The sequence below is a fragment of the Lactuca saligna genome, chromosome 1 (assembly GCF_052625555.1).
Source record: "Lactuca saligna cultivar CGN05327 chromosome 1, ASM5262555v1, whole genome shotgun sequence".
NCBI classification, from domain to species: domain Eukaryota; kingdom Viridiplantae; phylum Streptophyta; class Magnoliopsida; order Asterales; family Asteraceae; genus Lactuca; species Lactuca saligna.
This window is the reverse complement of record NC_136417.1, coordinates 12,764,364-12,780,114: the sequence shown is the minus strand read 5'-3', so window position 1 is coordinate 12,780,114 and position 15,751 is coordinate 12,764,364. Positions and strand designations below refer to the sequence as shown.

Genomic DNA, 15,751 nt, shown 5'->3' with positions numbered 1-15,751 from the left:
TTAACTAGAAGGGTTTGGGGTTTCGCGACTTGACTCGCCGAGACAAGAACAGACTCGCGAAGTCCAAGGCAATCTTCAACAGACTCGTCGAGTTGTTCTTCCAACTCGTCGAGTTCCTGCCTATCTTCATCCAACTCGCCGAGTCCACTCATGTGACTCGCCGAGTTACTACGCGATTTAAGACTGGTATTTAGCCCGACTCGCCAAGTCCTCTCCCAGACTCGTCGAGTCCTTACGTGTATTCTCAAAATCTCGAGTCACAGAGCTACTCCTTTGCTCCAAACAATAGATCTGGGTTCCTAGAGTCCATTAGCAATATAAAGTTGCTACCTTTACATGCTTCTTGTCTCATAATACCAAAAACCAAGCTAGAAAGGAACTTAACTCATGGGGAATGGCTTTTGCATAGCAACTAACAGGGCTTTCTGCATCTTTGATCCAAATAGAGCTCAGATCTAACTTGTGCACCAATTTATCATCACATTCTCTCAAAGAAACCCTAAAACTCCATGAAAGATGGATCTAGAAAGGAGAAAGCCAAGGATAACGATTCATTACCTCCAAATGCTCTAAAAAGTTCCACCAACTCTGGATCCAAGGCCTCCTCTTGCACCACTATGAATCTCTTCTCTTCCAAGCTTCAAATTACTTCACCAAGGGTAGATCTTGCTCCAAAAACGGTTATGGTGGCTAGGGTTTGGGGTTCTGGAATATAGGGGCCGCAAATGAGCCCTAGGGAAGAGAATAAGATGCTTAAATAGGGTACCAAGTCCCGGAATTAGGGTTTCCCAACCCAGACCAAACTCGCCGAGTTGGTCACCTAATCTGTGACACGGAACCCGCTCCGACTTGTCGAGTTCTTCCTTGGACTCGACGAGTCGACCCCTTAAACTTATAGTTTTCCTTTCTTTTCTTGGCCTTTCTGATTTTGGGTGTTACAAAGCTTGCAAAATATATCCTTTTACTTTTAATAATTAGGTTATGATGTTCTACAAACATATTTATAATTAATTATTTATAAATTATATTTACTAGAATATTATTTATTACATTTATTAAATAGATGATTTATAATACTATTTTTATAAAATACATGTAAATATTTTTATTCAATTAAAAAAAAATTAAAACACAACACCACAATAATAAAATAATATTTTAACGCAACAAATAATAAAAAAAGTTCAAATATAAAATAATATTTGACACAAAAAATAATAAAAAAGTTCAAATACATTTGCACTTAGTCTTTAATATGTATCCAATGTGTTTTAGAAGTACGATACCTAAGTTGATTGTATAAATCAAAACGCAGCCAATACATAGTTTGCCATGTAGATGCAGACAGACTTTTATGGGCATTCCAATATGTTGTGGTTGTAGGCATTGGTAATTTCCTTTTAAAAACACCGACATATAATGAATATTTTTTACAAGTGCCAACGTAATGGCTCGGTGGGGTTGGAACTCTTCGGGACCTCTCCAAAGAGGGGAGCATGTCATAGATTGTTTGTGGCTTAAACAATGAACAATCACACCAAACTTGTTGGCAATCAAGTAACCAGCCAAAGTGTAATGATCGACTTTCGAGGTATTGATTAATTAATTCTTCTTGATTTATGGTTGGGCCTAGTATAGATTTGGGCTGCCCATAAGACGTACGTTGGGCGTAGCCTGGGTGTACGCGGGACGTAGTGGTCTGCATCGTATTCGGGGGACGCCCACACGTACGCGCAACGTACTAGGAGTACGCGCAGCGTACGTGAGCAGATAGCAAACCCTAATTTTTAGGGTTTAACTCATATAAATACCCCATTATAGCCTCACCCCTAGCTTCTTACCAGTCCCCTCATCCTCAGAAAACCCTTATTGCGCCCCATACTCCATTGTTGTGTGTTTTTGACCTTTGTGAGCTCATTTTGGTGAAGGAAAGCTTTGAAGAAGAAAAGGAGAGGTTGGAGGAGAAGCCTTTGAGTGCCTTGAGCTCAAAGATCTGGATTAAACTCATCATTTGGCATCTAGAGGAGGTATAAAGCTCTGAACTTTCTTCCTCAAATTCTAGATCTAAGGTTTTGGAAGTTTTGGACCTTTTTAGGTCCAAAGTTTGGATCTTGATCATGCAACTTCGAATTTGAGCTTAGGGTTGCCACCCTTGAGGCTCAATGAGCTCCCTTATCTGTAAAGTTGCAAACTTTGAGTCCATTATGAGGCCATGCATGAGATCATGCCATTTCTATAGAGTTAGTTGTCCTTACTCCATGGTTGGGCTCATTTGGTGGGTTGCAAATCACCAAGTGATCGACTTTATGGATTAGAATGATGAAAGGGACTTGGATCTGCAGTTGTAGCTTTTGGGACTGAGTATTAAGTGCTTAATGTGAAAAGGAGATTAACAGGGTAGTACGTTGGGCGTACCAGCCAGTACACACAACATACAAGCCATGGTGCAGGTACGCATTGTGTACAGATGAGTACGCCCCGCGTACTCATCAAAATTGGGCCTTTGCATTTTGAGCCTCGGATTGGGCCAATTGTTAGACTTGTCAACTATTGGGCCTTAGTAAGTCCATCAGAAGTCATATTTTGGACCAAGGGCATTTTTAGGGTTATGTAGGGCCCATATGAGGAGTTAGGCCCAATTTAAAAAATTAGGCCATTAGTGGGCCTTTAGTGGGCCAATGGTGGACTTAGGAGGATTAGTTGGATTTGGGCCTTGGAGAGAGAGTCCAAAGTTAGAGAAGGGGTAATTTGGTTAATTTACCTTTAGTAGTATCCTCAGTGTTCTCACTATATATTATTGTATAGAGTCGGCCCGAGGGACATGGAAGCATAAAGAGGAGATTACTTCATACAAGTTTTCAGCAGCCGGATTGAGAGGTGAGACATCCTCCAGTAGGAACGGGTCTATGGTACCAAGGCCAGTCCGTTAAAATAGTAGAGTATACCGAGGTGAGCCCGATGTCGGGGTTAGCCCGATGCCGTCTATATGTTTCCGGACTTCGGTCTGATGCCGGGGTGGTCCCGAGAAGTAGTTATGTATGCTTGATGTCTTTGTGAATCATGCATGTTTATGTGTTATGAGTTATGTGTTCAGGTTCTTTATTTAAATCATTTTAGTTAATCCCACACGAAAAGCTTTGTCTTTCAGGTTCTTTATTTAAATCCATCCCATTAAACTCTGATGTGGTTGAGAAGCTGCATTTACGAGGATCATGATTTGGAGGATTCACTTTCTTTTTCTGTTGTTTCTTCACACTTGGTCTTTCACGTGTTTTTTTTTGAACCGTAGGTTCTCCAACATCAGTTTTATGCGGATCATATATCTCTTCTAGATTTCTCCTATGTCGTTGGGGTTCATCATTTAAGTCAATCCCACATGAAAATTTAAATCCATCCCATTAAACTCTACTGTGGTTGAGAAGCTGCATTTACGAGGATCATGATTTGGAGGATTGACTTTCTTTTTATGTTGTTTCTTCACACTTGGTCTTTCACGTGTGTTTTTTTTGAACCGTAGGTTCTCCAACATCAGTTTTATGCGGATCATATATCTCTTCTAGATTTCTCCTATAAAACATTTTCCCGACTTTTGATTGTTTGTTGAAGTTTTCTTTAATTTTATCCACTACATCATCGCAATATAAAATAATTATTTATCTAATATTTAAAAATCTATTTGTATGTTGGTAGTTGAACATACTAACCTGAAATCGAGTAGAAAGAAAACATGCAAGCACATGATAACCCACAACTGTTACGTTGTTTGAAACCACAATTTGAGGAGTCTAACTTTAAATCACCGACCCTTTGAATCTCTCCTAATATTATGTCTAAAGCTTCGTTTGAAACATGGCCCCACAGCAATTGGAAACACGATAAGTTGTGGTGATTGTAGCGAACAGTCAAGCAATTTTCAAAGCTTTCATAGATCGAAGTAAGTTGTGATTGCACGGCTTGATTAATCTGTTGCACGAATTTATCAAGATTAGAATTTGAAGAGTTTAAAATTTTCTTTAACTTGGAATGTTGACTCTTCACTCTATTGGTCGTGTTGTTTCCAAAATTGAGATGTTAATCAACCCAAACAGACACAAACATGTCCTTGTACTTGTTTAACCATGTATCATCTATGTATCCCATAACACCTGTGAAGTAAAATAAATTAACAAAATAAGTACATAATATAAAGGTTATGATTTAGAAATATAGTTAAAATACAAGCTTATGTGGATAATTTATCAACATTGATTGTAGTCTTTTGTAGTTTTCCTTGTATGTCATCAAGGTTCGAGACTCAACTAGTAATTTCCATAGTATTCTAAAAGAATCACGGTCGTCATCCAGTGTGATAACTTTGCTGGAGATTTTTAAAATGTTTTGCTCAATATGCCATCTACAAAGTAACCGTGCCGCATCCGGAAACATTTTTTCACATGAATTAATGAGTGCCAACTCTCTGTCTATGATTATTCCACGTGGGCGTATACACTTAGCGAGTATTGACTTTACACACTTTAACACCCAAGTATAGTTGGCCTTCTTTTCTCTATGTATAAAGGCAAAACCTACAGAGAATGTCTTTCGAGTTCAGGTCATACCAACAATATCTACAAGCGGCTTATTATATTTGTTCGTTTTGTAAGTGGCATCTATCATCAACACATGTGGAAATGCACGCCATATCTTCCAAGATGTTGGATGGACGAAAAATAGATACACCAACTTATTTGAATCACCTGTAGTAAGCTCATACAAATAATTATTGGTGTGCAAAATGGACATAAGAACCTGCATTGGAATTTTTCCTACTTTCTCGCGTCTACGAATCTTCTGTTGTGTGTTATATATTGTTTAAGCTACCGACACATTATTTTCGTTTTGCGCCTTCAAGGTTGACAAAATATCACGTAACGCCAAGTTCTTTCTTGTTAGATCTTCCACCAAACGAGTCTCGTCAATAGATAACCATCTTACATACCGATGATCCTCCATATGTTGTGTAGGTGGATGATTATGATCATCACATATTACCCTCAACGTCCATTTATCATGTTCTTTTGAATATCTTCCTTCCAGTTCAAATTTACAATTAGTCTTTATGTTTCCAGATGGTAGCTTTATATTCACCTTTATGATCACACATAAGTATGACTTTATACATGAAGTCGTTAACATATGCCTTTGATCTTTTGTTGATAATGACATATCCTAGAGAGCGTGCTTTGTTTTGTGTCCACTCAAACAATTCCTCACGAGACTTGAACATCTAAAATTGAATTTTATGTGTTTTAGTTTATATGAAAAATATGAAATGTTATAATGTAGTACAAGTATGTAATCTGTTTGGTGGAAAATGCTTACTTTTTGGTAGAAGTATCTTAATCTCGAGCAAATATGTTGATTCCAAATAACTTAAATATCTCTATATACAAAAAAAAATGCATCAAATAATATAATATTTTTAAAATTAAAAAAGGATGTATTAACAAAAATTAAATATGTACAATTTTGAAAAATTATGTAATCTATTGAAAAACTATGTAATTTATGCACAATTTTTAAAATTTACATAAATTATATTAAACAATTTTTTGATAAAAAAAATAGATAATATTTTGTCAAAATACATAAATATAAGTAACAACTATAAAAAAAATTATAAAATTTAATGTTTTAAAAAAACACTATAATAAACCGTAGTTATTTTAAAAAAACACTATTATAAATATATGTAACAACAATAGTAATTTGTTTATGTTAAATGATTTGTTTATATAATAAACAATTGCATACAAGTCTTATACACATATATAAGTTTTAAAGGATAGAAATTGAAATATCTTTTAAAAAATATAGGTCGTAAACATAAAATTATAGGATATTAAATGCTTACATTTCCTTTTAACCCTAGCAAAAAATCAACCGCCGTATGAGAGAAGCAATGGTTTAGGTGTCGATTCAACGATTTCTGGCGATATCATGCGATTTCCGATGAGGTTTTTTTGAGCGTCTCTTTCTCTTGTTCTTTGTCCGACGATGATGACAATGGTTTAGGTGATGATTCAGCCTCTAGATGAAAGATACGTGGCGATTCCGTTGGCTTCAACGATATCCGGTGACTTCATGCGATTTCCGACGAGATTCTTTTAACTTCTCTTCCTCTCGTTCTTTGTCCCATGGTGATGACAGTCGTTCAAGTGACAATTCAGCCGCCACATTAGAGGGAGGCAACGATTCTGTCGAATTCAGGTGATCCCAATGACGTTTCAGACTATTTCCGGCGAGGTTTCATGTTTCAAGCGGTTTCTGGTGACGTTTTAGACTTCTCTTCCTCTTGTTCTTTTCAATCGCTATTTTCTTTTTCATGTTCCTCCTCTCTTCTCCGGTGACGTTAGCACTGTTAATGGTGACAATATATCGTCAGCGGTGGTTGATGATAATGTTTCCGAGAAGTTATTAGATTTTAACATATTTGTTTATTATTTATGATTATTACTTAATCGTTTTTATTTTACTTGTTTATATACATGTATCGTGTATTATTGTTTTATTAACTGGAAAATTGTTCTTCAATTTACTATGTAATGGTTGGTTGTTTGTTGCTGGTTGCATTTTATAGATTGTTTTAATTTACAAAAAATTAAATACATTTCACAAAGATGAAGTTGCAGTCTTCCATAAAAAAGGTTTAAATTACACAGTACGTAGTCTTCTATGTAATAGGCTGTCTTGTAACACCCACAAAAATCATGCCAAATTTGAACTTTTAAAAAAAATTCAGAACCATTAAATCATTACAAACTGGTTTTCAAAATATGATATATCAAAGTTTTCCCAGAAATATAAGCAAAACATGAGGGGCTGTATGATCATGTTTTTGCCTTGCCACGATCCCCTGATGTACCTATAACAATAAACTAAAACTGTAAGCCCGAAAGCTTAGTGAGTTCCCCCAAAATACCCACATCCACAACAATACACATATAATCATAAACAACATACTATGGGTCCAGTCAACCATTAGGTTGGAATACCCCAGGCCCTCAACCATCCGGTTAGAATGCCAACATATTATGGGTCCAATCATCCTCGGGATGGAATACCCCAGGCCCACAACCAACAGATTGGAATGTCCACAACCAACAGGTTAGAATGCCCAGGTCTATTGGCTTTCACACAAAGAAGATAAGCCTCAACCGCCAATCAAACATGTGCACATATAACATATAATCACATAGCAGTCTATAGATAACAATTGATCTAACGGATCATACCACATAACACATAATATCATCCTATCTACCAGGATACTGATCTAACAGATCATATCACATATCACATAATACTATCCTACCTACTAGGATACCCATCTAACATGTCATACTAGCATAACATACCTAGATTACAATCCAAAGGGCCGACCTCATTGCCTTAGACCCTTGAGTATAGTGAGAAAAACTCACCTCGCAACTATCGACTCGAAAGATAAGCTCAAACTCTCAGATCACCGCCACAAACTCCACCACCTATATTCACCATAGAACCATGTTCATAAATTCCCAAAATACCCCAGAAGTCAATTAGTCAAAGTCAAAATCAACGGTCAAGGTCAACAGTCCATGTTGACCCGACTTGTCGAGTGCAGTCACTGACTCGTCAAGTCCTTCCAAAACTCGAGAAGTCATGAAATCCCCCCACTGACTCGTCGAGTTTCTCTGTAACTCATCGAGCTCATGCGTGTCCAAATTTCGAGAAAACCCTAGTTAGAGTCACCCCTCTGACTCGTCGAGTCCATGCAGAAGTCCTTGCACGACAATTTTATCGGACTCGCCGACTTGACCATGCAAATCACCGAGTCCCTTCAGTCCTTCATCCATTCAGATGCTTTTTAAGCCATTTTAAGGTTCCATATTGCAGATCCAGTTTCCCAAGGCATGTTTATCACGTAAAGTTGCAAACTTTACTTGCATGCAAGGCTTTAAAGACTTATAATGCAAAATCCAGGCTTGTAATGGAGTTTTAAACCTAAGGAGAGGTTCACACTTGCTAAAGCTAGAAGCTTTATGGACCTAGAGACCAAAGAGAGTTCAGATCTGAAGTTGCAACTTCAGATCTTAGCTTATACCTAAGAATAGCTTCCTAATATGCTAGAAAAGCCCTAATCTTTAACCAAATGAGATCTAGAAGGAATTGAGGTCAAGGTAACGACTTGATACCTTCAAATGATGCTAACTGATGTAGATTTCAGATCCATACAAGTTCTTTGCTGCTAGCTACTTGATCTTCAAGCCCTTCTCACCAAGATCCACCTTCTAAAGCTTAAAAACATACACAAATGGTGCACACACAGATTAGGGTTTGTTGGACTCTTAAGAGGTTGTGAAGGGGCTAAGAGAGGCTAATGATCCTTTAAATAGGGTGAAAAACCCCAAAAGTTAGGGTTTAATCCTCTAGCTCCTAGTCGTCGAGTCTTATCTTGGACTCGACGAGTAGGTCACTTAAAAACGTGGCCCAACCCGTTGCTAGTCGACGAGTCAGGGCTTCCAACTCGTTGAGTAGACCTTGTAATTAAGAAAATAAAAGCCATGAAATTAATACCTAAGAATCGGGGCGTTACATGTCTTCTATGTAATACACTTAACAGTGTATAGTTATTGATTAATAACTATGAATTTCTAAAAAAGTTGTAATTGAAAAAAGTCAACTACATAAAACTGATGTTGGAAAACCTACGGTTCAAAAAAACACACGTGGACAACCAAGTGCGAAGAAACAACAGAAAAATAAAGTGAATCCTCCAAATCATCCTCCTCGTAGATGCAGCTTCTCAACCACATCAGAGTTTAATGTGATGGATTTAAATGAAGAACCTGAAAGACATAATTTTTGTTGTGGGATTGACTTTAATTATGAACCCCAATGGCATATTTTTCCGTGTGGGATTGACTTAAATAATGAACCCTAAAGGCATTATCCACTCCAAATGAATGGTATTCCAGATATATTTCATGATTACATCAACGATATACATGATGTAGAAGGTGATGGAAATTATTGGTTTCGAGCGGTAGCTGTTTGTTTGGGGTATAATGAAGACCAGTGGCTTTATATTTGAAAATAATTGCTTGAAGAGTTAGAGAGTCAATATTACGCATACCATAGAGTTTTTACTCACGGGTTCAATGAGGTATACCAATCATTGCGTTGGTTGCATATGCCTTTGATTGGTTACTTGATTGCCAACAAGTTTGGTGTGATCGTTAATTGTTTAAACCACGAACAAGCTACAACATGATTACCTCTTTGGAGAGGTCCCGAAGAGTTCCAACCCCACCGAGCCATTACGTTGGCACTTGTAAACAATATTCATTATATGTCGGTGTTTTTAAAAGGAAATTACCCAATGCATCCAACCACCGCATATTGGAATGCCCATAAAAGTCTGTCTGCATCTACGTGGCAAATTATGCATTGGTCGCGTTTTGATTTATACAATCAACTTAGGTCTCGTACTTCTGAAACACATTAGATACATATTAAAGACTAAGTGCGAATGTATTTGAACTTTTTTATTATTTTTTGTGTCAAATATTATTTTATATTTGAATTTTGTTTATTATTTGTTGCGTTAAAATATTATTTTATTATTGTTGTGTCTTGTTTTAATTTTTTTTAAATTGAATAAAAATATTTACATATCTTTTATAAAAATAGGATTATAAATCATCTATTTAATAAATGGAATAAATAATATTTTAGTAAATATAATTTATAAATAATTGATTATAAATATATTTGTAGAATATCATAATCTAATTATTAAGAGTAAAAGGATATATTTTGTAAGCTTAATAAAAATAGGAGGGCTAGAATTAAAATAAAAATAATAATTTAATAAAAAGTATGAGTAATAATATTATGTATATATTTTCTTTATTTTTCTTCATGTTTTTTGTTAATTAATTATATATTAAAAAAACTATTAATAATAACTATCTAATCATAATTTAATTAATAAAATAATTAAAAATAGTAATGATTAGTAAGGAAAAGTAAAATGATTAGTAAAAACAATAATTGAAAAAATGATTAGAGGATAAAAATGATTAGTAAAAACAATAATTGAAAAATATCTTTTTAACCGACCTCTGGAATAAATGAAACCTATATGAAAGAGGTTTTGTATATAATCTACCGAGAGAGAATGATTAAACTATAAAACTTCTTTGTAAAAAGCCATAACTTTAATACCTGTTAAAAAAATTCAAAAAAACGTATGTAAAAGCATGGATGGTATAGAAATCGACATTTCTTTTTACATATTCGTGAAATCCGTACTCTTATTCAAGAAATAATTGATACTATGTTTTATATAATTGTGTAGATATAACTTCTTTACAATGATAAAAATTAATCGGTTTCCGCAACTTCATTAGTTGTGTAGGCATGCATTAATCACTAATACTGCCTAATCGGTCACGTACCGTCTATCGACTAATTAGCGGATTAGTTAGCTAATTTTTACTACACTCATAAAATGTATGTTTACAAATTAAATTAATTAGAAACACTTAATTTTTTTGACTTCAAAAGTATCTCCTCAAATGTAATAAGCAAATATTATCTCCCCAAATTAACAAATTATGGTTTTCTTTGGATATCAAAAGTTGTTATTTAGTAACTTGCACATCACTATATTATTACTTTTACATATTCGAATTTGAGTTAAACAAAATAAGGCAGGTTGAGCTTCAATCTTATTTTTCATTTGTCTTCTCAACTCAAAGACTCAGTCTACCGCATTATGACGCTAAATACCTGGGGGGCCTGGGATCCGGCCATGGCTTTCATTATAAATTAATGCTCTGAAAAACCAACCTCACAGAAGGAACCGCCATTGTTGATTATGTGCGGTGTACCCGTTGATTGTCGTTCCGAATATAGAGGTTCACTGATGGCGGAAACGGATATATATGGGGGGTTTGACTTCTGATTTTTGACGTACTAAAAAGAAACAGATCAAACGACGCTTGAAGTTAAACACGTATGATCACACATGCCACAGCTGGCTACTTCACTGCCTTCAGTTCCATGAAAGCAGGCATGCATGACATTCTATCTCCTGCTGATGTCCCCCGCAACCACCAAGTCAAAACTTCACCCATCATTTTGTTCATGATTATTGCATTATCGAGGGAGAGAAGTACTATATAAATAAAGATATATACATGCAGCCTTCCTCACTTCGACCTTATCTTCAACAAATAGATATGGAAGTGGTGTCAGTTTTAATCACGCTGTTACTTCTCCCTGCTTTCTTCCTCATCATTCTATACAAACTTACAAGCTTTCTTTCCAAAACTGTCCACCGTCTGCCACCAGGACCTCCCGGACTTCCTATAATCGGAAACCTGCACCAGCTCGACACCTCTAACCTATCAGACCACCTATGGCGTCTCTCCAAACGTTATGGCCCTTTAATGTCCCTGCGCCTTGGTCTCATCCAGACCCTCGTTGTTTCCTCTGCTGAAATGGCGAAACAAGTCTTGAAAATCGAAGATTTGGTTTTCTGCACGAGGCCTCTGTTCACAGGCACGAAAAAGATCTCGTACAACAATAAAGATGTAGCTTGGTCACCTTACAATGAGTATTGGAGAGAAATGAGAAAGATTTGTAACGTTCATTTGTTCTCTTTGAAACAAGTGAATTCGTTTTGTTTTGTTCGTGAAGACGAAGTATTCACTATGATTGATACTATTAAGAATCGAATTTCGATCAAACAAGAAGTGATCAATTTAAGTGAAATTGTGATGATTCTGATGAGTAATATTGTTTATAGGGTAGCTTTTGGGAAGAGGCCATATGTTTACGATGATGAACAGAAAGAAGTGAGACGATTTCATGAGCTTTTGCTAGAGTGTCAAGCTTTGCTTGTTAACTTTTATTATAGAGATTATTTTCCATTCATGGGGTGGCTTGATAAACTGAATGGAAGCATGTCTAGACTCGAAAAGAATTTCAAAGACATGGATGAGTGCTATCAAAATCTCATCGATGAGCATCTAAATCGAAACAGGCCAAATGAAATGCAAGAAGATATGGTTGATATCTTACTAAAACTCAAACAAAACTCAGATTCCTCCATGGATCTAACCTTTGATAACATCAAAGCTGTGCTCATGGTGCGTAATTCAATCCTCTAATCGTTTTAAACATCTAATACCCAATTTTCTAGTATTAACTGTGTTTGAATTTTTCAGAATATCTTGATAGGTGGGACAGAAACTGGCGCTGCGGTAGTAGTGTGGACGATGACTTTGCTGATCAAGAACCCTGAATGCTTAAAGAAAGTTCAACAAGAAGTGAGGAATGCAATCGGGGAAAAAGGGAAAGTACATGAAGATGATCTTTATAAGCTCAACTATCTGAAAGCAGTAATCAAAGAGACATATAGATTGTACCCAGTTGCACCCCTTTTGGTCCCACGTGAATCGAGAGATCGATGTATTCTAGATGGATACGAGATACCAAAGAAGACTCTGGTGTACGTGAACGCTTGGGCAGTGGGGAGAGACCCGAAATGTTGGGAAAGACCCGAAGAGTTCGACCCAGAGAGGTTCATGGGAAGTAGCGTTGATTACAAAGGAAATGATTTTGAGTTGATTCCGTTTGGTTCTGGTCGGAGAGGGTGTCCGGGGATGACGATGGGAGCTGTGATGGTGGAGCTGGTTCTATCGAATCTTGTTTACTCGTTTGATTGGGAAGTGCCGGAGGGGACGAAGGAGATTACTACTTTTGCAACAGTTGGAACTGTTTCACATAAGAAGGATGCGCTTCGATTGGTGGCTAAAGTTTACGATCATGTTCATGGCTGCTGCGAGAATTGACTGGATTTGATCATTGCTGGTCTCGTGTGACTGTGTGACCTTTTACGGTGAATCGTTGTCGCAAGTTCCGAGTCTTTCTTAGTCGTCTCGTCAATTTAAATTTCACAGGTGCAATTGAATGTTTGATTTGTAGGAACATGCAATATATGTAAAAATAAAACTGATCGACAAAAAGTTGTGATGAGCTACAAATTCGTGATTTGGAGGAAAAAGGTCAATCAAATACTACTCTAAAATTTGTATATAAAGCTTACGAACCATATCTGAAGAAAAAGAAGCGTAGTTGTTACTTCTGCAGTGTTTGTTGTTCCGGTATACATAGATGATATTAAACCACATTGATCATAGATCATAGTATATATTAAACAAACAAATCATATATACATACACATTAACTACATTGACTTTTAAATGGTAGAAAATGACTGTGGTGGCACTACAAGAAAGGGAGCATTAGCGGCGACATGTAATTGATGCGTTACATGTTGCCGCTAATAGCGGTTGTCGCCGCTAATGCTGCTACAGTGTAGATCCGCATCAAGTGAACTCTGTCCGTTCGATTTGTTTTTCATCCAACGGTGGGAAATGAGAAAAAGGGTGCTATTTATTCCCTCCAGAGTTGTCGCCGTTAATACCCTATTGTCGCTGCTAAAACCCTAGTGTCGCTGCTAATACACGTCGCTACTAAAGGTTGACGCAAATAACCCCCCATTGCGTCTCTTTCATGTTCGTTCTACCTCCTTTCATTCCTCCAACGATTACTGGCGACTGCACCTCGTCCGACGACCTCGTTTGCGTCATTACCGCTGCTCACCAGTGGAGCTTCATTATTACCGGCGACCACACATTCATTTCCAAGGATAGAAGATTGATTTTAGTTCCAATTTCTCCCCTAATTTCTATTCAACTTCTGTTTTCGTGTTGTCCTTACTGGTTTTAAGTGTTTAATTTAAGGCTTTTGGAACCCTTGCCGGAAAATCTAGTTCTGCCGGATCTTTTGCTGGAATTGTTGCCGGAAATTTAGAATTGTTATCGGAAAATCTCGAAACACTAGCACAGGTTACTTTTCATAACTTTTGAAATTATATATGTGATTTGTATGTTTTTGTGTGTTAATTATTTGTATGGTTATTATTTGGAATTCTTACCGGAATTGTTTTTGTGTGTTATTTGTATGTGTATGTGTATGTGTATGAGTTTTGAAATTATATATGTGATTTGTATGTATGGAAAAATTGAAAAAATGAGATTGCTATAATAGAAAAACAATTATGATGCTATAATGAATGTGTAGGAAAATGTTTATGTGTATATGTATGTATAATGTGTGTATTTATGTATGTAATGTGTGGAAAACAAAGTGTGTATATTACAAAGAGTAATATCATCAAAAGAATAATGGAATAAGATGCTATAATGTTAAATACCATGCATTACAAAGAGTAATATCAATAAAAGAATAATGGAGTAATATCGGCATTATCAATACCAAGATCAATAAAACACATTACAATAAAAAAACATTCAACATGCTATTATGTTAATATGAAATGAGAAACAAGTTGGTTGCCAAAAAACAAAATTTCTACATCCAAAAAACAGAAAATCAAATTTTATTTCATACCAAAATTAATGGGCTCACACAAATCATAACAAAAATATTGTGTACTTGGAAAGGGAAAAAATTTAAAACTCATTTAAAAATATTGTGTACTTAGAAAGGGAAAACTATTTCTTAGTTCCTTCCTTTGTATTGAAATCATAAACTACATGATTATAAAATCAAGTTAATATTAACTAGAAAGGTTACCCCCGCTATGCGGGGGCAGAAGCTTTCAATATTGTTTACAAATCAATAAATATGATAGACGTAGAAAGTGGAAGGATGAAAAGTCTGGGCTTTGCCCCGAAACGTTTTTTTTTATGTTTTTATGAAAAAATATAAAATTTTGACTGCAACGACCAGAAGTATCAAAATGGCTACAGAATTAAATGGGTACGAATTAACAACTTTTTAAAAAAGTGATCAAAATTGTCAAACTGTTAAAGTTTTGTGGCCAAACTTTAAATATTAAAACGTTCCTAAAAAGTATTAAAGTATTGATTGCAAGGACCAAAAATGTCAAAATTGGTAAAGAATAAGAAGCAAAGTTGCCAAAAAACTTCCAAATTTACTATTCATAATAATCATTTCTTTAATATATATATATATATATATATATATATATATATATATATATATATATATATATATATATATAAAATATATATATATAAAATAAAGTTAATATTAATATTAAAATAAAATAAAATTAATTATAAAATCAAATTAAATTAATTTAAAAAATAAAACTAATAACAAAAAAAGAAAATATTAAATTTAATAGAAACTCAAATTAAGTTAATTTTCAAATCAAATAAATTAATTATAAAATCAAATTAAATTAATTATAAAAGCAAATTAATATTAATTATAAAAGTTAAATTAATAACAAAAAAGAAAATATTAAATTATTTAGAAAGACAAATTAAGTTAATTTTCAAATCAAATTAAATTAATTCTAAAATAAAACTAAATTAATTATAAAATCAAATTAATAATATTTCTAAAATCAAATTAAATTAATTTATAAAATTAAATCCAAATGGTTTGATGCTTCATTACACTAAACCGTTTGTAATTATACGTACATTATATTTTATAATTTTTAGGATGTTATGAAAATAAAAAGAATTGAAGATAATAAAAACTTGTGTTGTAATAAACTTAAACATTTATACATGTATTTTAGTTTTAAAAGGATTCATACTTATAAATTGTTTTGTAAAACTATTTAATTAAATTTTCTATTATTAATTTAGAT

General features: G+C 34.8%; 1 protein-coding gene across 1 annotated transcript; it reads left to right on the top strand.

Annotated features, from left to right (window-relative positions):
- The first annotated feature begins 11,261 nt into the window (after positions 1-11,261).
- On the top strand, positions 11,262-13,046 carry LOC145048279 (6,7,8-trihydroxycoumarin synthase-like). Its single transcript, XM_078996737.1, has 2 exons — positions 11,262-12,182; positions 12,261-13,046. Exons 1-2 carry the CDS (start codon positions 11,271-11,273, stop codon positions 12,885-12,887), a joined length of 1,539 nt encoding a protein of 512 aa, XP_078852863.1. The 5' UTR covers positions 11,262-11,270; the 3' UTR covers positions 12,888-13,046.
- The last annotated feature ends 2,705 nt before the right edge of the window (positions 13,047-15,751 follow it).